The 22,177-nt window shown below is 41.8% G+C and overlaps 1 protein-coding gene across 1 annotated transcript in view; it reads left to right on the forward strand.

The window, feature by feature from the left end:
• The window catches only part of LOC126246832 (acireductone dioxygenase), a 49,683-nt gene that overhangs the window by 11,860 nt on the left and 15,646 nt on the right, over window positions 1–22,177 (forward strand). Inside the window, exon 2 of the mRNA XM_049948425.1 lies at window positions 13,506–13,629. Within this exon, the coding sequence (XP_049804382.1) occupies window positions 13,507–13,629 (123 nt within the window). The 5' untranslated portion in view covers window position 13,506. The remainder of the gene's footprint in view (window positions 1–13,505; window positions 13,630–22,177) is intronic.

Genomic DNA, 22,177 nt, shown 5'->3' on the forward strand with positions numbered 1-22,177 from the left:
GGCTTTGATGAACAAAGGAGGCTAGGTTTAATAAACGTCCATTCAAAATAATTAACCTGTAAACAGACTCAATGGAAGACATTTGATTCCAACTACTGAAATGTCAAGATGACCTCAGAGGAGCCGAAAGGTTTGTGCACAACAAATCAGAACAAGATCTGGGAAAGTGGCAAGAAAACATACCAGGTACATTGTAAAGAATATAATGTAGAACTTAATTTTCCAAAAGGCTTAAAAATTTTTCATACTAAGGCAAAAGTAACTAAGTAATTTTCAATAAAAAAAAAACTACATTCTCAAGCAATTTTATTTTTAGTGCCATGTTTCTCTGTAGTATTTCATAGAAAAAGGAACCCTCTGTCAAATGCAATAAACTGTGCAGTAGAACCTGCTACACTACATTCAGAATAACTATAAAAAAGCACAGTGCTAGCCATTTGAACTAAACCCTAGCTACACTGTCCTCAAAAAATATGCTACATTCATAACATCCTACTCTGTGTAATGCTTCTGACATGATGGCCAAATGTTTTAAACCTCTTGAAGAATGGAAATGTCAGTAGGAAGCAGCAACCGTTGTACATCTGCATAACAATTTTTCAGGAGCTAAGCTCCGTAGGAGATTGCAGCTATCACACAAGACTTGGAATGACCTGAATCAAATCTGAATGGGCCATTGCAGGTGCAAAGATGCACTTTACAAGTGGAACAAGCTGACCAGTCCAGACTGTGATTGCAGAGATCCACACCAAATAAGGATTCTTGCAATCAACACCAGCTATAAAACATGTGTAACCTTGCAGGTTCATTGTTTCTCATTTTTGTGTAGGTAATATCAGATTTTGAAGATGAAAGCATCAAAAACTTGACTGGCTTTTTGTACTTTCATTCATTAATCAATGTCTTGTGACATCAGTTACTGGATAATTTGTCACTTAAGAGAAAAGTATTTGTAGTACCAGTAATATATGGTTTTCTCTTTAGAGCCTGTTGAACAGTTTGGTTTATTGACACCAGTCCCAGTGTACATTTTCTCTCTTGTGAAGTTTGTGGTCAACAACTACAGTTTGAAGACATCAGTGACACACACAAATATAATACTAAAGGAGAAATTTCTCTCTCTCTCTCTCTCTCTCTCTCTCTCTCTGGGTGGGTGTGGGAGGGGGAATGGGGGGGGGGGGGTTGCGACCGCGTGCGCGCTTGCGCTTGCATGCGTGCGTGTGGGTTGGTGCATGCAGGTGGGCGCACACATGCACTATGTATAAGAGGAAGAGAGAGTAAACCTAGTTAAGTCATATGTAAAATAAAAATAATAATTAAAAAATATCTTTTTTGATAAAATGTGCTATAATTAGAAAACTGACTCATTCCACTTCATAGTGAGAGGTCACAATTATGATCTATGGAACATGCAAGTAACTTACTACCTAAAAGGAAAATTCCTTAGAGAAAACTATAAAAGTATGAGATAGAATTGCTGCCAACTGCTAACCTTCTGGAGGTAAATTCTTAGTTCTGCTGAAAGGCAAATATAAAAGTGCAAGAAACTGTCCTAGTTTTTGTAACTATTAGTTCCTTCCTTGGAAAGGAAAAAGGTATAAATTGGAGAAGGTAAAAAAGTAAGGACAGGTCAGCCAGATCAAGGGTGAGAGGAATACATCTGTTGTGTGGATGAGGGCAGAATAAGAATTTTGCCAGATAAAGGTAAGTGTTACAATTCACTATCATAATTGTATAGAATCTGTGTCTTGGGTTAGATGCAGGCAACCATATCGTCCCCAAGTACTCTAAGATGGTATTTTCCTCTTTTATTTATTACTGGACTCACACTTACAAGAATAAACATTACCATATCTTACAGACTATAAGACAAACTTTTTTCTTCAAAAATTTGCCTCAAAAATTCAGGTGCATCTTATACTTGAAAGTAATACAAAAATGTCCAGCATTTGATTTAAAATTTCCATCAGTCCTAAAAATGGCCATATATTCAATGCCGCAGTAAACTTATCTCTGTCTGGCAACATCGGATTCACTTGGCAGCAGCAATGTACTGATGCGACAAACATGAGTTGTGGGGATTCACAAGTTTGCTAAATCTGTCTCCTTCCAGCCCTGCAATTACCAACCCAGAACATTGTCTGGCCTATAATGTGTCATGGCAGGCTACGGTGCCAGTGAAATTGAATCGAAAGTGATTTGTGTTAACAGTGACATACAATATTTTTTTTAGTAGCTAGTTTTGTAATGAAAAAAAAAGAAAGGTATTCATATGATATGGACTATAAATTGAAACTAATACCATATGCAGGAGAATATGGAAACAGAGCAACTGAGCGGCATTTTGGCACTTCACCAAGGACACCATCAAAATGGCATTGGAAATAATACAAAAACGATTCCAATACACATTTGTAAGCTAGTGCTACTAGACTTGGAATTGGTTGGTGGTACAGGTTTTTGAGATGTAGTTGACTTAGCAAGTGAACCAAAACCAAAATATTTCAGAAAATACCACAAGAGTGTGAAGAGAAAATATCTTTCCATCACTTTATTATTCAACATCAAAAGAATACCATTGTGGAACTAAGCCAAATAGCAAATATGGATGAAACTCCCTTGACATTTAACCCCCCCCCCCCCCCCCCCCCCCATGAACCATGGACCTTGCCGTTGGTGGGGAGGCTTGCGTGCCTCAGCGATACAGATAGCCGTACCGTAGGTGCAACCACAACGGAGGGGTATCTGTTGAGAGGCCAGACAAACATGTGGCTCCTGAGGAGGGGCAGCAGCCTTTTCAGTAGTTGCAAGGGCAACAGTCTGGATGATTGACTGATCTGGCCTTGTAACAATAACCAAAACGGTCTTGCTGTGCTGGTACTGCGAACGGCTGAAAGCAAGGGGAAACTACGGCCGTAATTTTTCCCGAGGGCATGCAGCTTTACTGTATGATTAAATGATGATGGCATCCTCTTGGGTAAAATATTCTGGAGGTAAAATAGTCCCCCATTCGGATCTACGGGCGGGGATTACTCAAGAGGACGTCGTTATCGGGAGAAAGAAAACTGGCGTTCTGCGGATCGGAGCATGGAATGTCAGATCACTTAATCAGGCAGGTAGGTTAGAAAATTTAAAAAGGGAAATGGATAAGTTAAAGTTAGATATAGTGGGAATTAGTGAAGTTCGGTGGCAGGAGGAACAAGACTTCTGGTCAGGTGACTACAGGGTTATAAACACAAAATCAATTAGGGGTAATGCAGGAGTAGGTTTAATAATGAATAGGGAAATAGGAATGCGGGTAAGCTACTACAAACAGCATAGTGAACGCATTATTGTGGCCAAGATAGATACGAAGCCCACACCTATTACAGTAGTACAAGTTTATATGCCAACTAGCTCTGCAGATGAAGAAGCAATTGAAGAAATGTATGATGAAATAAAAGAAATTATTCAGATAGTGAAGGGTGACGAAAATTTAATAGTCATGGGTGACTGGAATTCGGTAGTAGGAAAAGGGAGAGAAGGAAACGTAGTAGGTGAATATGGATTGGGGCTAAGAAATGAAAGAGGAAGCCGCCTGGTAGAATTTTGCACAGAGCACAACTTAATCATAGCTAACACTTGGTTTAAGAATCATGAAAGAAAGTTGTATACATGGAAGAACCCTGGAGATACTAAAACGTATCAGATAGATTATATAATGGTAAGACAGAGATTTAGGAACCAGGTTTTAAATTGTAAGACATTTCCAGGGGCAGATGTGGACTCTGACTACAATCTATTGGTTATGACCTGTAGATTAAAACTGAAGAAACTGCAAAAAGGTGGGAATTTAAAGAGATGGGACCTGGATAAACTGAAAGAACCAGAGGTTGTACAGAGTTTCAGGGAGAGCATAAGGGAACAATTGACAGGAATGGGGGAAAGAAATACAGTAGAAGAAGAATGGGTAGCTTTGAGGGATGAAGTAGTGAAGGCAGCAGAGGATCAAGTAGGTAAAAAGTCGAGGGCTAGTAGAAATCCGTGGGTAACAGAAGAAATATTGAATTTAATTGATGAAAGGAGAAAATATAAAAATGCAGTAAATGAAGCAGGCAAAAAGGAATACAAACGTCTCAAAAATGAGATTGACAGGAAGTGCAAAATGGCTAAGCAGGGATGGCTAGAGCACAAATGTAAGGATGTAGAGGCTTATCTCACTAGGGGTAAGATAGATACTGCCTACAGGAAAATTAAAGAGACCTTTTGAGATAAGAGAACCACTTGTATGAACATCAAGAGCTCAGATGGAAACCCAGTTCTAAGCAAAGAAGGGAAAGCAGAAAGGTGGAGGGAGTATATAGAGGGTCTATACAAGGGCGAGGTACTTGAGGGCAATATTATGGAAATGGAAGAGGATGTAGATGAAGATGAGTGAAGAGTTTGACAGAGAACTGAAAGACCTGAGTCGAAACAAGGCCCCCAGAGTAGACAACATTCCATTAGAACTACTGACAGCCTTGGGAGAGCCAGTCCTGACAAAACTCTACCATCTGGTGAGCAAGATGTATGAGACAGGCGAAATACCCTCAGACTTCAAGAAGAATATAATAATTCCAATCCCAAAGAAAGCAGGTATTGACAGATGTGAAAATTACCGAACAATCAGTTTAATAAGTCACAGCTGCAAAATACTAACACGAATTCTTTACAGATGAATGGAAAAACTGGGAGAAGCCGACCTCGGGGAAGATCAGTTTGGATTCCGTGGAAATACTGGAACACGTGAGGCAATACTGACCTTACGACTTATCTTAGAAGAAAGATTAAGGAAAGGCAAACCTACATTTCTAGCATTTGTAGACTTAGAGAAAGCTTTTGACAATGTTGACTGGAACACTCTCAAATTCTAAAGGTGGCAGGGGTAAAATACAGGGAGCAAAAGGCTATTTACAATTTGTACAGAAACCAGATGGCAGTTATAAGAGTCGAGGGACACGAAAGGGAAGCAGTTGTTGGGAAGGGAGTAAGACAGGGTTGTAGCCTCTCCCCGATGTTATTCAATCTGTATATTGAGCAAGCAGTAACGGAAACAAAAGAAAAATTTGGAGTAGGTATTAAAATCCATGGAGAAGAAATAAAAACTTTGAGGTTCGCCGATGACATTGTAATTCTGTCAGGGACAGCAAAGGACTTGGAAGAGCAGTTGAACGGATTGGACAGTGTCTTGAAAGGAGGATATAAGATGAACATCAACAAAAGCAAAACGAGGATAATGGAATGTAGTCGAATTAAGTCGGGTGATGCTGAGGGAATTAGATTAGGAAATGAGACACTTAAAGTAGTAAAGGATTTTTGCTATTTGGGGAGCAAAATAACTGATGATGGTCTAAGTAGAGAGGATATAAAATGTGGGCTGGCAATGGCAAGGAAAGTGTTTCTGAAGAAGAGAAATTTGTTAACATCGAGTATAGATTTAAGTGTCATGAAGTCGTTTCTGGAAGTATTTGTATGGAGTGTAGCCATGTATGGAAGTGAAACATGGACGATAAATAGTTTGGACAAGAAGAGAATAGAAGCTTTCGAAATGTGGTGCTACAGAAGAATGCTGAAGATTAGATGGGTAGATCACATAACTAATGAGGAAGTATTGAATAGGGTTGGGGAGAAGAGAAGTTTGTGGCACAACTTGACCAGAAGAAGGGATCGGTTGGTAGGACATGTTCTGAGGCATCAAGGGATCACCAATTTAGTATTGGAGGGCAGCGTGGAGGGTAAAAATCGTAGAGGGAGACCAAGAGATGAATACACTAAGCAGATTCAGAAGGATGTAGGTTGCATTAGGTACTGGGAGATGAAGAAGCTTGCACAGGATAGAGTAGCATGGAGTGCTGCATCAAACCAGTCTCAGGACTGAAGACCACAACAACAACAACTATAATAGCAAATATGGTTGAAACTCCCTTAACATTTAATGTGTCAAGTACTAGAACTGTTGCCTTAGAAGGTGCTTAAACTGTAACTATAAAAGCAATTGAACATGAAAAAATGCATTACACTGTTGTCCCAGGTACTGTTGTTCACGTACATGACAAGGTTCAAATAGCTCTGAGCACTATGGGACTTAACGTCTAAGGTCATCAGTCCCCTAGAACTTAGAACTACTTAAACCTAACTAACCTAAGGACATTACACACATCCATGCCCGAGGCAGGATTCGAGCCTGCGACCGCAGCGGTCGCGCGGTTCCAGACTGTAGCGCCTTTAACTGCTTGGCCACCCCGGCCGACTACATGACAAGGGTTGGATGCACGAGGCTGGTATGAAATTATGGATTAATAGTGTGTAGGAGAGAAGGAAAGGTGCATTATTGAAGAAGAGTTCTCTTCTTATGCTACATCAGTTTAGTAGTCTTTTGAAACATTATGTGAAAGAAGAACTGAGACAGAGAAATACAGAGCTTGCTGTTATTCTGGAAGGACTTACTTCACAATTGAGGCCTCTTGATGTCTCAATAAATAATTAAAGTCTATGTGAAACAGTGGAAACTCCAGGATCAGCAATGTAAGAAAAGACATTGCCACTTACCGTAAAGAAGACACGTCAAGTTGTAGACAGGCACTATTATAAGACACTTACATAAATCTTTCGGTTACAGCCTTTGTCAGTAAATGAGAGATACACATCATTTGCACATACAAGCAAGCAAACCTCACACACATGACTGCCAGCACCAGCTGCCAGATCCGGCCCGAGATGCTATAGTCAGTGGTCATGTGTGCATGAGGTGTGCATGCTTGTGTGTATGAATGGTGAGTGTGTCTCATTTACTGGCGAAGGCTGTGGTCATAAGCTTTAAGTAAGTGTCTTTTAATTGTGCCTGTCTGCAGCTTGACATGCCTTCTTTGTGGTAAGTAGCAATCTGTCTTTTCCTGCATTGTTAAAGTATGTATGAGAGGGGAATGGAACAATTGGGTGTTGGATGAAACCCAGCATGAATTTGCTCCAAATCAAGTTTTAAAATGACCTACGATCAGACAAGTAGTCAGTGGATAAAGCAGTCATGGTCTAGAGTGAGAGAAGACAGTATTTTTAAATCTTTCAAGAATTGCCTCATATGTAATGCTCTCAGTGGCAATGAAGACCATCTTGTGTATGAAGAGGACAATGATGATGAGGAAGAGGAGGACGAAGAAGAAGAAGAAGAAGAAGAAAGTCCAGATAATGATTTTCAGGGATTTTAAAGGTCAGTTCAGTTTTATAAACTAAGCATTTAAAAAGTTGCTTAAAAATTAAGGTTTGTCTTACAGTCCATAGTCTGTAAAATATGGTTTGTATTTCTGCCCAAGGTACAGCAGAATGTTGTGAAACCTTAACGCAAATCACTTGGCTGAAAATCATGGTCTGTGATATAGCCTTTGAAAAGCCATCTTATTCAGACACTACCATAAGCTTTCTCAAAGATACTTCAGTACGCTACCCACAGTATCCAAAGAGCTCCACATTAAGGAGCAGTTATCTTAGAATGAAATTTGTAAAGACTGTAAAATACTAAGAGAATTTATAGAAATGTCAGGAATTATATGTTTATTTACTACATAGGTTAATGTGGTCACCTGCATATCCTTTATGTGGGACACACTTTGAAGATGATGATAGAGTAATGCATGCAGTGAAAAGTTGGCTATGAGCACAGGACAGGCGTTTACACAAAACTGGCATAAGGCCATAGAACAAGACGGAGATTATGTAGAAAAATAACACATGCAGAAAAAATGTTGATTGACATTGCCACCAAATTATAACTCCTAAGGATAAATATATTCTGAGAAAAAATTGTGGTGCATTATATACTGTAATGGAGAGTAGTGTGTGTGTGTGTGTGTGTGTGTGTGTGTTGGGGGGGGGGGGGGGGGGGGGCAGGCACAGATATTGGAGAAGACGAGTGAGTAGTGGTAGATCAATGGTTGACTACAGTAAGCAGGTTCAGTAGTAATGCAGAGATGAAGAGGCTTGTACAATATTGACTAATCTGGAGAACTGCATCAAACTAGCCTCTGGACTGCAGACTACAACAAAACCACATAAGTTACATTATCAGATTTGTTTTTGTTGCCATGTTAGTGTTGCTGCTGTCATTTTAATTGTTAGTTGTGTTCAGGAATTTCATATAGTTCCTAAGACCTTACATGTAGAATTTGCAACCCCTATCTCTGCTGCTCCAAGCTTTGAAACCATCAGTCACATGACAGGTGTAATAAGACCAAGTTCCTCTCATTACACATTATGCAAAATGGGATAGACAGTTATCTTTTCTCTCTCAGTCATGGCAAGAATAAGGTAGTGATTTTAGCAGTTGAGTGAGCTACTGTACTAGAGTTATGTATGTAGCATTGCAATCAATGTAAAATCTCCAGAATTCTAAGTATTAACGCAGTGTTCATCCTTTTAATGTTTGATCATGTGGAAAGTGCAATAAACAATGTTTCAAATATTGTGTGTTTACTATTCATCTTGTATATACTATTTACAAGTGCTAAAATTACCTCTTCACGAGTAAATTCCCCTTTTTTGCTACACTGCGCATCATCTACTTTACTGTTCACACGAGACTGGATGACAAAATATCAGTTTGGTAGTTAGTATGTTGTTTTCAGACATTCCTTAAAAATACGTGTAAAAGGTTAAAAAATCTAAGCAAGTGAAAATTGCATTGCTGCTTCAAAACATTCATCAGCTTGTAGTCATACTGATCAAGCTACAGATAAAATGTCAGTGTGTTCAGTGTGCGGGCCTTCAAACAAATGTGAAATGTAGTGATGGAGTGGTCCTCAACTACATACCCTCCGACTCAACGTTGAAATATTAAAAGTTTTGGCTGGTTTCATTGTCTAGGGGCTGTGATACGTAGTTGCCGCATTACAGACCAAATACTCCTGAGTCTACAGTATACGATAAGAATCCACACATGAATCGAATGGTCGAAGGTTTCTATCACTCGGCAATTGCGAATTATGAATGTAACATGTAAATTTATAAATGAAAGATTGTAATTAAATAAAATCTGCAGGTACTATCTTAATGACTTTAAATGATGAGTACAATAGTAGAAGTACTTTTGAGAATGCAGTATATTTCTGCAAAACACTTATTGGTGTCGATGTTCCAGCAATTAAATAAAATAAAAGTTGAATAACTGGGAAACAGGCGATTCCTACTGCACGTAATTAGCTATGAAAAACAACATAGCTCGCAATATTTCACTTCTAGACGCGCACTACATCTTCACTGTAGAAGCTACAGAAATCTCACAAGTGCACAAGTCGGCACTCCAAAGTATTTCTATGTGCCGCGACCACGCGCAAACTGCTCCACTCCAAGTCTTTCCCACCACTGTCGTGTCCAGCACCTCCTCTGCCCTGTGCTGTACTCTACAGAACTACCTCATGTCCTCTCCGGAAATGATGCTCCTCCCCAACATCCATACGTCTCTGTTAGTAACAAGCGCTGTGATTGGTTAGAGCGCTCCCTCCATGTCTCCAAGCCAATGTATCCACACAAACATAATGAAACACATTCGAAATACTGGATTTACATTTAAATAACTTGAAATTAAATAAATATTCCTACGGCTGGACCATAAACACGCTCTAACCCACATTATTAAATATGTAAACAAATTAAATCAACATATATCAAAGGAATAGCAACAAAAGGTAGGCCAGTAGCCTGATGTCTCCATGCTTTCTAAAACACAGTAAATATTTAACCAATTTCTTCATGAATAGTATATATAGGATATAAACAAATACATAAATGAATAAATATATTTATAAGAATCCTGATACCGTTTTTTCGTGTAACTGTGGAGTACTTATGGCCTGACACGATCGACAGTAATGGGCCACTTTGACCTCCAATAACTCTTGTACTACTCAGGTTACATGCCAGTAATTCATATCAATTTAGGTTTACACTAATAGCTTTCTAAAGACACAGCGATTGACAAAATCGGTTGAAGCATTTATATTTTGGAAATTCGTTGCTGGGTGTTACTTGTATAATTTACTGTCAGATACTAAACTTTAAACTAATAAAGATATTGAAAATCTGATTACACCATCAGAATCATCGTGCAAATAATAATAATAATGTACATGTTTCTTTTTGAGGTATCATGATTCATTTGGCTACTATTAATTTCTATATGAACTGTGAAGTGTCTGCCATGAAGGTTTCACAAAGACCACCATCTTTAGCCCTCCCAGCGCACAGCGTCACCAAAGAATTCCCAGCCATGTGCTCGATGGACTACACGCTGGGGCTCCCCTCATACTCAGCTAATGTTCGGCACCACGTGGTTGCTGCCGGGCCGCGGCTTTGACAAGTGTCCTGTGGGGCTGCCCCAACTCTGAACATATAATATTCCCAGGGTGCCACAACTCGCCCATTACCTCACAAATGTAAATTGCATATTTCTGTAAATGGCTGTTTTCTTTTTCTCTGTATGTGTTCAATGCAAAGAAAAATTGAAACGTGAAGGTGCAGCAACTGACTCAAAAACTTCGGTGTGAAAATAGTCAGCCATAAAACGTTTACTACATAGATTGATGTGCTCACTTTCCTTAAAATATCTCTCTTTCAAAGCAAGGGCCAAACATTACTTTATACTGCATAATTGGAGAATCTTATAAGCACTGATGATTAAGTCAAAAGATGTTATGAAGTTCATATAATAAGTATGGGAAAAAAGAAGAAAAATCATATTTCATACATTTCTGAATGTACTTTTATGAGACACATATGTTATATGATAAAAAGTATCTGGACGCCTGGCTGAAAATGACTTACAAGTTCGTTGCACCCTCCAATGGTAATGCTGGAATTCGATATGGTGTTGGCCCACCCTTAGCCTTGATGACAGCTTCCACTCTCGCAGGCTTGCATTCAATCAGGTGTTGGAAGGTTTCTTAGGGAATGACAGCCCATTCTTCACGAAGTGCCACACTGAGAAGAGTTATTGATGTCAGTCAGTGAGGCCGGCCACAAAGTCAGTCTTCCAAAACATCCCAAAGGTGTTCTGTAGGATTCAGGCCAGGACTCTGTGCAGGCCAGTCCGTTAGAGGGATGTTGTCATGTAACCAGTCCCTCCACAGGCCATGCATTATGAACAGGTGCTCGATCATGTTGAAAGATGCAATCGCCATCCCCGAATTGCTCTTCAACAGTGGGAAGCAAGAAGGTGCTTAAAATATCATTGTAGGCCTGTGTTGTGATAGTGCTATGCAAACCAACAAGGGGTGCTGATGAGGTTCACCGGGCATTCGCCATACCCACACCCTGCCATCAGATCACCACATTGTGTACCATGATTCATCACTCCACACAACGTTTTTCCACTGTTCAAGTGTCCAGTGTTTGTGCTCCTTACACTAAGTGAGGCATCATTTGGCATTTACCGGCATGATGTGTGGCTTATGAGCAGCTGCTCGACCATGAAATCTGAGTTTTCTCACCTCCCACCTAACTGTCACAGTACTTGCAGTGGATCCTGATGCAGTTTGGAACTCCTGTGTGATGGTCTGGATAGATGTCTGCCTATTACACATTACGACCCTCTTCAACTGTCGGTGGTCTCTGTCAGTCAACAGATGAGGTCGGCCTGTACGCTTTTGTGTTATATGTGTCCCTTCACATTTCCACTTCACTATCATATTGGAAACAGTGGACCTAGGGATGTTAAGGAGTGTGGAAATCTTGCGCACAGACCTATGACAAAGTGATACCCAGTCACCTGACCACATCTGAAGTCCACGTGTTCCGTGGAGTGCCCCATTCTGCTCTCTCACGATGTCTAATGACTACTGAGGTCGGTGATATGGAGTATCTGGCAGTAGGTGGCAGAACAATGCATCTAATATGAAAAACTTATGTTTTTGATGGTGTCCAGATACTTTTGATCACAGTGTACATAATGGCACTGATGCATATATTCATAACATTTACACGTAAATAAATACTATTAAAGTCTATTTGCATCTGCAGGCAACAATATAACTTGCAATTCCAAAACCTGATGTCGGAAAGTATGTTACAAAATGTTGGTATTTTTTTAAGTTCCTTTAGTTATGAAACAAACAAAATGCTACTAATTTTTAAATATTTTTCTGTACAATAAAATGCAGCACAAAATCTGAACATCATAATAAAAAGAATCTTGACTGAAAATAGTAGAATGAAGAAAAATGAATATCTGTTCCATTAGGTGCAACCAATATTCAGATGTCTGTTGACAGATATGTTAGTTTCTATATAATGATGTAATTTTCTGACAAAAAGAAATGACAGGATGATAGGACATCTGTTAAGACACCCAACAAATAAAGAGGACCTAAGTTGCTTGTACTATTCTGAGATGAAGAGGTTACCTCAAGAGAGGAATTCATGGCAGGCCTCATCAAACCAGCCAGAAAACTGATGGTGTATGGCATGGCATATTGTATGACTGTGTCAGTTGGACTCAAATGTCTGAGTCAATATAAATTTAATAAGAAACTGCATAGAGATAGCAAAGCACAGAACTCCCAACAGTCTAGTGGTGTCATAAACACATGCCTGAATTCACCTTTCAGTGGTGGCCGCTGACTTTGTTACGTGTTCATTAAACCTATATTTTCCATGGGACCACATAGATAATATTGTGGGGAAGGTGAGCCAAAGGTTGCGTTTCATTGGCAGGACACTTAGAAGATGCAACAAGTCCACTAAAGAGACAGCTTACACTACACTCGTTCGTCCTCTGTTAGAATATTGCTGCGCGGTGTGGGATCCTTACCAGGTGGGATTGACGGAGGACATCAAAAGGGTGCAGAAAAGGGCAGCTCGTTTTGTATTATCACGTAATAGGGGAGAGAGAGTGGCAGATATGATATGCGAGTTGGGATGGAAGTCATTAAAGCAAAGACGTTTTTCGTTGCGGCAAGATCTATTTACGAAATTTCAGTCACCAACTTTCTCTTCCGAATGCGAAAATATTTTGTACATACATAGGTAGGAATGATCATCAAAATAAAATAAGAGAAATCAGAGCTTGAACAGAAAGGTTTAGGTGTTCGTTTTTCCCGCGCGCTGTTTGGGAGTGAAATGGTAGAGAGATAGTATGATTGTGGTTCGATGAACCCTCTGCCAAGCACTTAAATGTGAATTGCAGAGTAACCCCATAGATGTAGATGTAGAATGTCATCCATGTTGGAGACATTTCTTGTGTGTGAGATATAAGAGTTTCTCTACTATAGATGCTTTCTCGCAGATGTCAATTTTTGAAATATATTGCCAACTTGATGAGACTAATTTTCATACACAATGGAGACATTTGTCTCATTAATAAGCTGAACTGCAAGGTGCATCAAATTGATGGACTCATCCTCATAACATTTATTCCACCTTTCACTCTACCAAACCTGCATTTGAGTATGAATTAACAACATTTTTTTTATATTTTTATTGTTCAGTAACTCGTGTTGTAGGATGGTTCGAGCTTGGTTCATGGACACTTCTGATGCGGACCAACGGCTGGAGCATCATAGAGATCCTCCTCAGTTCATAGACCTTGATGAGTTGTACAAGACTACTGGTGTTGAATATTTTAAGGTGAGTGCAGAATTGCTGTCTATTGCAAGCATTGCAAGCTTCGCTTGATGTGTGGCAAGTACAGTAATATTGTTTTACTGCAACAAACACTAATGTTATTGCATATCAAGAAGCATTGTGAAGAGTATGATGTCTGGATATACTGTGCCATTCACCTCAAGATAAAATAAAGTAGGGCATAGTGCAAGGCTTGGTCATGTAATACTTGTATTTTTGGTGCCCAGATTTATTGCTTTATCTGTTTCTAAGGTGGAACTGTGCTTCATCAGTCATGAAAACTGTATCAACTTTTACAGTGTTACCACTATCTGTATACTAAATATTTCTGTTTATCCAATTCCTTCTGATCCTGTGTACTGCAAATATGATATGGGATAGAGGAACTTCATATCTTGCTTTGCACTTTTATATGAAACTGTTAGTTGCACTGATTATTTTCATAAAGATTTTTGGAGATTACTGCAGTGTTGTGCAAGTTGTGAAGATCTGCTTACCTGTAGTTTGATATTGCCCTCAGTTTTGGTGATACTTGGTGTAGTAACTGGAATTGTGGCACAGTCAGGAGATGCTGGCCAACTGGCCAAGAGCTTTGGTTGTGAGTTGCGGAAAGCCATGAACAAAAAGAACAGTGGTGGAGAACAAGACAGTGTGTCAGAACAAAAAGTCCAGAGTGGAAACCAAATTGGGAGCCTTAGATGTAGCAATATCAAGATCCAAACAATGCTGTGTGTAATGAAAAAATGAGAGCACAGGTGGGACATGACTGAGGTGCAAACTCCTGTACTGTGAAAAATATCGTGGCCATGGGTGCTAAAAGGCTGGACCGTCGGGTGTGGCCTGCACCTAGCAGGTGCAAATATTAGGAGCGGTACCTTTTGGATGTCGTGTAGGTCCTAGTATTCTGGTGTACTTTCGAACTGATTGGGCCAGAATACCAATTACCCCCCCCCCCCTCCCTCCTTCCCAGAATGGCTGCATAGGGCCTGGAACACCCTGGACAATGTTTCAGAAGGTAAACTGATGGCACAGTTCGTTGTACTGGCAGGAGAGCCCAGCAGCTAGGAGAAGAAACGTGAGATGTTGGGCAGTGCACTGGAGAATGCTGGTGTGTTAAGGGAATGGTGTGGTGAGATCTCAACTTCCACATCCACAGGAACCGCTAGGGTACCATAGAGCCCTAATTATAGTCATATGGGCGAGGGGTTTGCAAGGGCAGGCACTCCAACTCTGAGTAACCCATTGATAGTGACACAGTGAGGGGGCAGCGGGGACAGAATTGGTTGTTGTGCCGATGCTCCAAACCTCCCAGAGTATCAACTGTCGTAAGGTGCCATCCGTGCATGGTCGCCACCATTATCAGCATCCAAGAAGATTTTGCTCCCTAGGAATGCACCCAGGCTGCTGAACCTTGGGGGTATCATCTTGTGTCAGGTCCGGTGTTCTGAGGGCTGTGGTGCCAGAAGGTGAAGGAGAGTACATGGCTTTCACCTTAGAGGAGCTCTGCCAGGCTGCAGTCAAGGATGGGGGTGGACCTGTATGTGCTCAGGAACATTGTGAGTCCTGCTGCCATGGTGGATGTGTGCACTGCTTTCAACATTCGTTGTTTAATCATACACACCATCTGCTTCACTTCACCATTGGAGGAAGGGTGGTAAGGCTGGCTAAACAGGTGTTTAATGCCATTGGTGTTGTACAAGTGTTCGGTGGCCTAGCCATGAATTAGGGCCCATTTTCGGACATGAGGGTGCGGGGAAGCATTTTGATGGCTAGAATTTGGGTTAGTGCATTGAGTGTGGCAGCCATACTGGTGGACGCCATGCTAACCACACAGAGGTAGTTGGAATAAGCATCCACAGCAATGAGCCACATAGTCCAAAAAGGCACCAGCAGAGGCCAGATGAATATGTCCCATGGGTGACAGGGAGTGGGCCTGAGGGCAAAAGACTGAGGAGCAGCAGGCTGATGTTGGGCACATGCCGAACAGCTGCACACCGTGGCCACCAAGTCTTTGTTCAGGTCTGGCGAGTAGACATGTCACCTGCTTTTATCCGCAACATAACCCAATGGCCACAGTGGAGGAGTTTCAAGATATGAGGGCATAAAGGTAATCAGGATGACAACACGGTGGGTATCCACCTCCAATTTCAGGAGGAGAACATCAGAGACAACAGATAAACAATGAGAAAGGTGATCCCACGCCCAGAATTCTGCATCAGCCGATTTAGAAAAATAAGTAGGCCACCCATTAGCACATAGTGCATGAGGCCGCGTGGAGTAGCCGAGTGCTCTGAGGCACCTTGTCACGGTTCGTACGGCTCCCCCTGTCGGAGGTTTGAGTCCTCTCTTGGGCATGGGTGTGTGTGTTGTCCTTAGCTTAAGTTATTTTAATTAAAGTGTAAGCTTAGGGACCGTTGACCTCAGCAGTTTGGTCCCATAAGACTTTACCACAAATTTCCATAGTGTATGACATGCTGTAAGATAGGGTCATGACAATGTGAGTAGCAGTAATGGGAAACCTAACCAAGATGTATTGACATTCTACATCAGTGTGGAAACAGAGCTCCTGTTGGTCAAATGCTGGATCGGTCCTGAGGGTAGAGAGAGCACATCTGTGTTTGAGTGTTGCATGGTAAGGTTGTACTTAATAGTGTAATTTTAAGAATTAACGAAAAGAGTCCAATGCTGTGTAATCTGCGCCTCTCACTATTTGTTGATGTCACTACTATTGCCAATGGTAAAGTCTCTTTTTTATAAAATATGAGAGGAGTAAGGTTTGCAATAAACTTATCTTCTTTTCTTGTAGTTGGCCCCAGTTCTTAATTTCAAGGGGTCTGGTTCTTGAAGCTGAAATTTTCATATTTTAGGTTCTTGTGGTTCCAATTGACATAATTAACTTTGAAGAATGTCTGTGCAATTTTTTTGGTTTTGCAGTAATTTATTTTCTCATTTTACTGTATCACACTGTCTTTTGAATTTTCACAGTAACAAAGCCCAAATTACACTGTTCTTTCAAAATACAAAAACACATCTGATCGCACCAGAGGCATGCCCATTACTACAGCCTCTGCATTAATAAAAATATTCCAAAGGGTTTTCAGTCTTTCTTGACAAATGAATTTCTATTAATTTATAAATGAATCCAAAAATAAACATAATAAACAGTATCAAATTGCATAATTAATAACAAATTTTAAGTGTGCCAAATATTTCGTAATTTCAAATGTTCCTAAAAAAATAATTTTAGCTGTACATACAGAGCTAGTACATATTGATTGTAACAGTGAAGAAAAAGGGATTTCTTTATATAGATTTTAGGTTGAAGTATAACACATAGTGTACAAAATCATATGATTTTTTTAGAAAAACAGCTGAGATAATATTGACCTGTTCAAAATTTGAAAATTTCTGGTATCAGCTACTTCTGTTGAGGAAAAGTAATGCTAGAGGAGGGTCCTCTCTCTATAGCTCTCCACTCTGGATGCCGAGAGTAAGACCCAAGATTGCCACCAACGGTTTTTGGTCAGTAATGAGACTCAACTTATTCCCAAAGAGGTATACATGAAATTTCTTAATGACAGGCATGATCAATAAAGCCTCTTTCTCAATCAGTGAGTAGTTTCTTTGAGCAGGCATCAGTGTCTTCTACGCATTGGTCATCGGTTGCTCAGTCCATCATTGTTACGGTGCTCCAGCACATCCCAAGCCACGCTCGAATAGATGCATGAAAGAGGCATGAATGTCATTGAGTTCCTGGAAGGAAATGATGTCCAAGAAGACCTGAACTTCATCCATGACAGAAAACCCAAACAGCAAGAAAACATCCAGGTTGAAAATGTTGCCGGCCAAGTGACTATTAGCAACAAACACATTATCATCCATATAACCATCTTACAAGCTGCTGTAGTTGTGGGGAGGGAGGCAACAGCTATTTTGTGGGTATGTGTGTGACGAGCACAAGGACCTGAGCTATTGTACCCTTTCCTCTGTCCTGGACTGTTTTTCCTTCCCCATATCTACTCTTTCCCATCCTGTCTCTTCCCTCTCCTGCCCTCTCCCCTCCCCTCCCCTCCCCTCCCCTCTTTTTCCCCTGGTCTCCCTTGTATTTTGACCTCCCTTTCTTAATTGTTTTCATAGTGTGAGCCATTTGAGGAAGAACACCCTCCCTGACGTCTCGGGCATGGGTTCGCTAAATTGCCCAATCTAGAAAACCAAAAGAAAGATTCAGGAGTTCAAAACTCTTGAATGTCTATTATACTCTGAGGCCCAACAGAAATTTGACCATCTCCACCCGGTTTCTTTGTGTCTGTTGCATCCTTTCCTCCTCCTTTCTCCTTACCTCTGTCCTATTCCCCTTACCTTTCCTCCTCCCTGGCGATTCCCACTACCTCCCCTCGCAGAACCGCTCCTGCTTGGCTGGATAAGAACCCTCTTCTCTGGCACCTGTTAAGAGATGGGGTTCCCTCTAGGAATCGCTGTCCCCAATATCTTCCGGACAAAAAGCCTGTAACTTAGCCACATGCAAGACCCATGCTTTGTGGTCCTGAAGCTGCTTGTTCTCTTTCAGATCCTGATATTGCTGAGACTTCCTCTCTTCCTGATCACACTTCCTCTCACCTTCCGAAGTGGAAGAAGAAGATGCATAAGTCATGAGATGAGGCCTACCTCCCAACCCCTAACATCCCAGGAGATGTCTCCACCATCCCTCTCAATCATGGTCTGATTTAATAATTATGGATGACACTCTGTCCTTACTGGTGATGGTCACTAACTTGGCACGATGACCGATTCTGGACCGCTCGACGTCCATCCAGCCTCTTGTACTACACTCCTCCAATGGAACTGTAATGGTTACTATTGTCACCTTCTGGAATTGCAGTCTTTCCTTTAGCTCTACTCTGTAGTTTGTGTTGTATTGCAGGAATCCCTTTTTGTGGATACTCATTCACTAACACTTCATGGTTTCCAAGGCTTCTGTCAGAATGGGGTCAGCCCTTTGCTTGGTACGTTGGTCCTTTGTGTGGTGTCTGTACATTGGTGCACATGGACATTGTTAGTTGCTGGGTCCTCTTCATTCTGTACTGGAAGCGGTTGTTGTTACGATCCATTTAGACTCTGCAGTAATGATATGCAATCCATATCTCCCCACAACCAGCCTCCTGCTCTTCTTTCCCTTCTTCAACAGCTCCCTTCCCCCTTCCTTCTCCCAGGGGATTTTAATGCCCATAACCTTATTTGGCGTGGTACTGCAACCACTGACCAGGGTAGGATTTTTGAAGATCTCCTCAGAACTGGTGACACCCCACACGCTTTAGTGTGGCACATGGCACTTTCTTGGTTGCGATCTTTCCATCTTCTCTTTTCTCCAGCATAACTCACCTGAATGCTATCCCAGTTGGGCGTTCACTAATGCAGGTTGGGATGCCTTTTCCTAAGCTGCTATCCCGACCACTCCACCACACAGTTTTATTGATGATTCTGTACAGAGTTTACCAACACCATCCTTTCAGCAGCTGCTTGAGCATTTTCTTCTACCTTAAGTTCTCCCCGATGGAAGACTGTCGCTTGACAGACCACTGAAATTGTTGCAGCTATTAAAGACCACTGTCGTGCATTCGAATGCTACAAAGAGCATCCATCTCTTGACCATCTCCTGGCCTTTAAATGGCTTCCTGCATGGGCCCGTTATCTTCTGGAATGCCAGAAACAGATTTGTTGAGAATGATATGTCCCTCCCATAAGACTGCATACTCTCTGTAGGCACAATTTTGGCCGCTGTCATCCTACAGGTGTCCTGGGAATTTCCCTGCATGGAGTTATCCTCAACAGCCTAGACTCTTATCACTGAGCATTTTGCTCAGGCCTAAGTGTCAGTTCACTGTCTGCCTACACTGTCTGGAACAACTCCCTTTATCTTGTGTTCCCTGCCACCTGTAGCCTTATAATGCCTCAATATAATGGACCAGGTGCACAACCAAATGCTTCAACACATATCAGTGGCTGGCCAGTGTCATATACTATCCCTTTTTAACTGTCTCTGGAGAGAGGGGGAATTCCCTTCCCATTTGCAAGAAAGTGTTGTTATTCCAGTTTTGAAATCAGGTAAACCGCCTCTTCAGACTGACAACAGTGTCCTCTGCAAGGTACTTAACTGTATGGTGAGTCAAAGGCTGTACTGGATCCTTGAATCCCAGGATCTTTTGGCTTTAACACAGGGGGTTCTTGCCAAGGCTGCTCTACTGCAGATAATTTGGTCTACCTGGAGTCTGCTCTCCGAATGGCTTTTGCCTGATGTCAAAACCTTGCTGCAGTCTTCTTTGATCTGCATAAAGCTTATGATACCATGCAATACTACCATATTCTTACCATCTTGCATGAGTGGATCCTCCATGGCCCACTCCTGCTTTTTATCCAGAACTTTGTAACATGTTGCACTTTTGAGGTATAGGCTGAGCCCCTTGTAGCACCTCTCATCACTGAAGAAAGGGATTGCACAGGGTTCTGTTTCAAGTGTCCCTCTCTTTTTAGTGCCTATCAGTGGTCTGGTCATGGCTGTGGGGCCTGTGGTGGCCCCCTCTTTGCAAGCAGATGATTTCTGCTTTTATTTTTGTTGATCTGTGATGGGCATTGCTGAACACAGACTGTAGGGAGAAATACACTTAGCATAATCTCGATCTGTCACTCATAGCTTCCATTTTTCGGCTGCCAAGAGCTGTGTTATGCATTTTTGTTGTCACCATATGGTCCCTTCCCATCTGGATCTGTACCTAGATGGCCAATACCTCATTGTGGTGGTCTCTCATTGTTTTGTTTTGGGACAGGTCTTTGATGCCTGCTTGACATGGCTTCCTCATCTTCGTCAACTAAAGTGGAGATGGTGAAACCTCAATGTTCTTTGAAGCCTCAGTGACACCAACTTGGGGGCAGATGACTCTACTCTGATAAGGCTCTACACAGCATTGGTCCAGTCCTGTCTAGATGACAAGGGTCTCACATATGGCTTGGCATCACTTTCAACATTATAGATGCTGGACCCGATACGTCATTTTGGGGTACAGCTGTCAGCTGCTGACTTTTGGACTAGCCTCCTAGCAGAGGCAGGGGTTCCACCTTTGCAGATTCTGTGCTAACAACAATTGATCGAGTATGTCTTACACATCCTCTGCTCTCCGGAGCACCCAAACTACTGCCTCCTCTTTACAAATATGAAGATCATCTCATGCAATGATGGGTCAGGTGTAGGGTTATGATCACCATCTGCATACGGTCCCTTTTTTCTGAACACCAGCTTTCCCACCTTCCAGCCCTTCTCGGGGCCCACTCACATACATGTTTGTGGTGCATCCCCCCCCTCCACAGCTCTGTCCTGACCTATCACAAGGTCTGTTGTACTTGGCTCATCCTCTCATCCTGAGGCCCTCCTTCACTCATTCTTCTCCATTCTCAGGACGTTTCAGGGTTCAGAAGTAGTCTATACTGGTGGCTTGATGGTTGCTGGTGATGTTGGCTTTGCTTACATTCACATGGGATGTAAAGACCTCTGCTCCTTGCTGGATGGCTACTGTGTTTTCACTGTGAAGTTGATAGCTATCTTCTGTGCTCTTGAGCATATCCATTCTGTACTAGTGAAGCTTTCCTCATCTGTATTGACTCTTTGAGTAGTTTACTAGCTCTTGACCATTGTTGTCCTCGCCACCTCTTGCTCTTAATTATCCAGGAGTCCATTTTGCCCTTGAAAAATGTAGACACTAAATGGTTTTTGTCTGGAACACTGATCATGTTGGGATCCTAGAGTCTCGCTGACATGTGGCCATACTGGCTACCGGCAAGCTGCCTCTTAAGATTGGTATTCCAGAATCAGACCTTCAATTGGTATTACACTGTCAAGTTCTAACGACTTGGAATGGCACACCCTGACTTTGATGAACAAACTATGGCAGATAAAGGAGACTACAAATCTGTGGAGGTTCTCCATGTGGGCCTCTCGCAATGATTCCATTGTCTTTTACCAGCTCATCATTGGCCATACTTGGCTTACTTGGCTGACTCATGGTCATCTCCTCAGTCACAAGGATCTGCCCCATTGTCATTGTGGTGCTCGTTTAACAGAGGTCTATATTTTGCTGGACTGTCGTAACTCAGCCACCCAGCAGCGGGCTCTTAATGTTGCTGACACTGGTGTTAGTGGATGATGCCTCAGCAGCTGACCTAGTTTTGTATTTTATTCATGAAGATACTTCTGCCACTCTCTCTAAGGAGGGCACCTCAGTCTTGTCAGCCCATTGGAGAATTGGCAGGATACCCTGTTGTCTCCTCAGCCCCAAATGGGCAGGGGCTGTCTGGGCTTGGTAGTGTGCCCCAACCCTCACCTTTCCTGCTCTTTTGCTCTTCTCCCCCTTTCTTGTGCATTCTGTTTGACTTGGTGCTCTTCCTCTGTTTTCCTGTGCTTTTGTCATCCTGTCCGTGTTGCTAGCCCTTTCTAGGTATTGTTGGATGGAGTGCTTCTGATAAGTTGCAAGGGTACAACCCCCATGGTCCTTTCTGCCTTAGA

The sequence above is a fragment of the Schistocerca nitens genome, chromosome 1 (genome assembly GCF_023898315.1).
Source record: "Schistocerca nitens isolate TAMUIC-IGC-003100 chromosome 1, iqSchNite1.1, whole genome shotgun sequence".
Classification (NCBI taxonomy): domain Eukaryota; kingdom Metazoa; phylum Arthropoda; class Insecta; order Orthoptera; family Acrididae; genus Schistocerca; species Schistocerca nitens.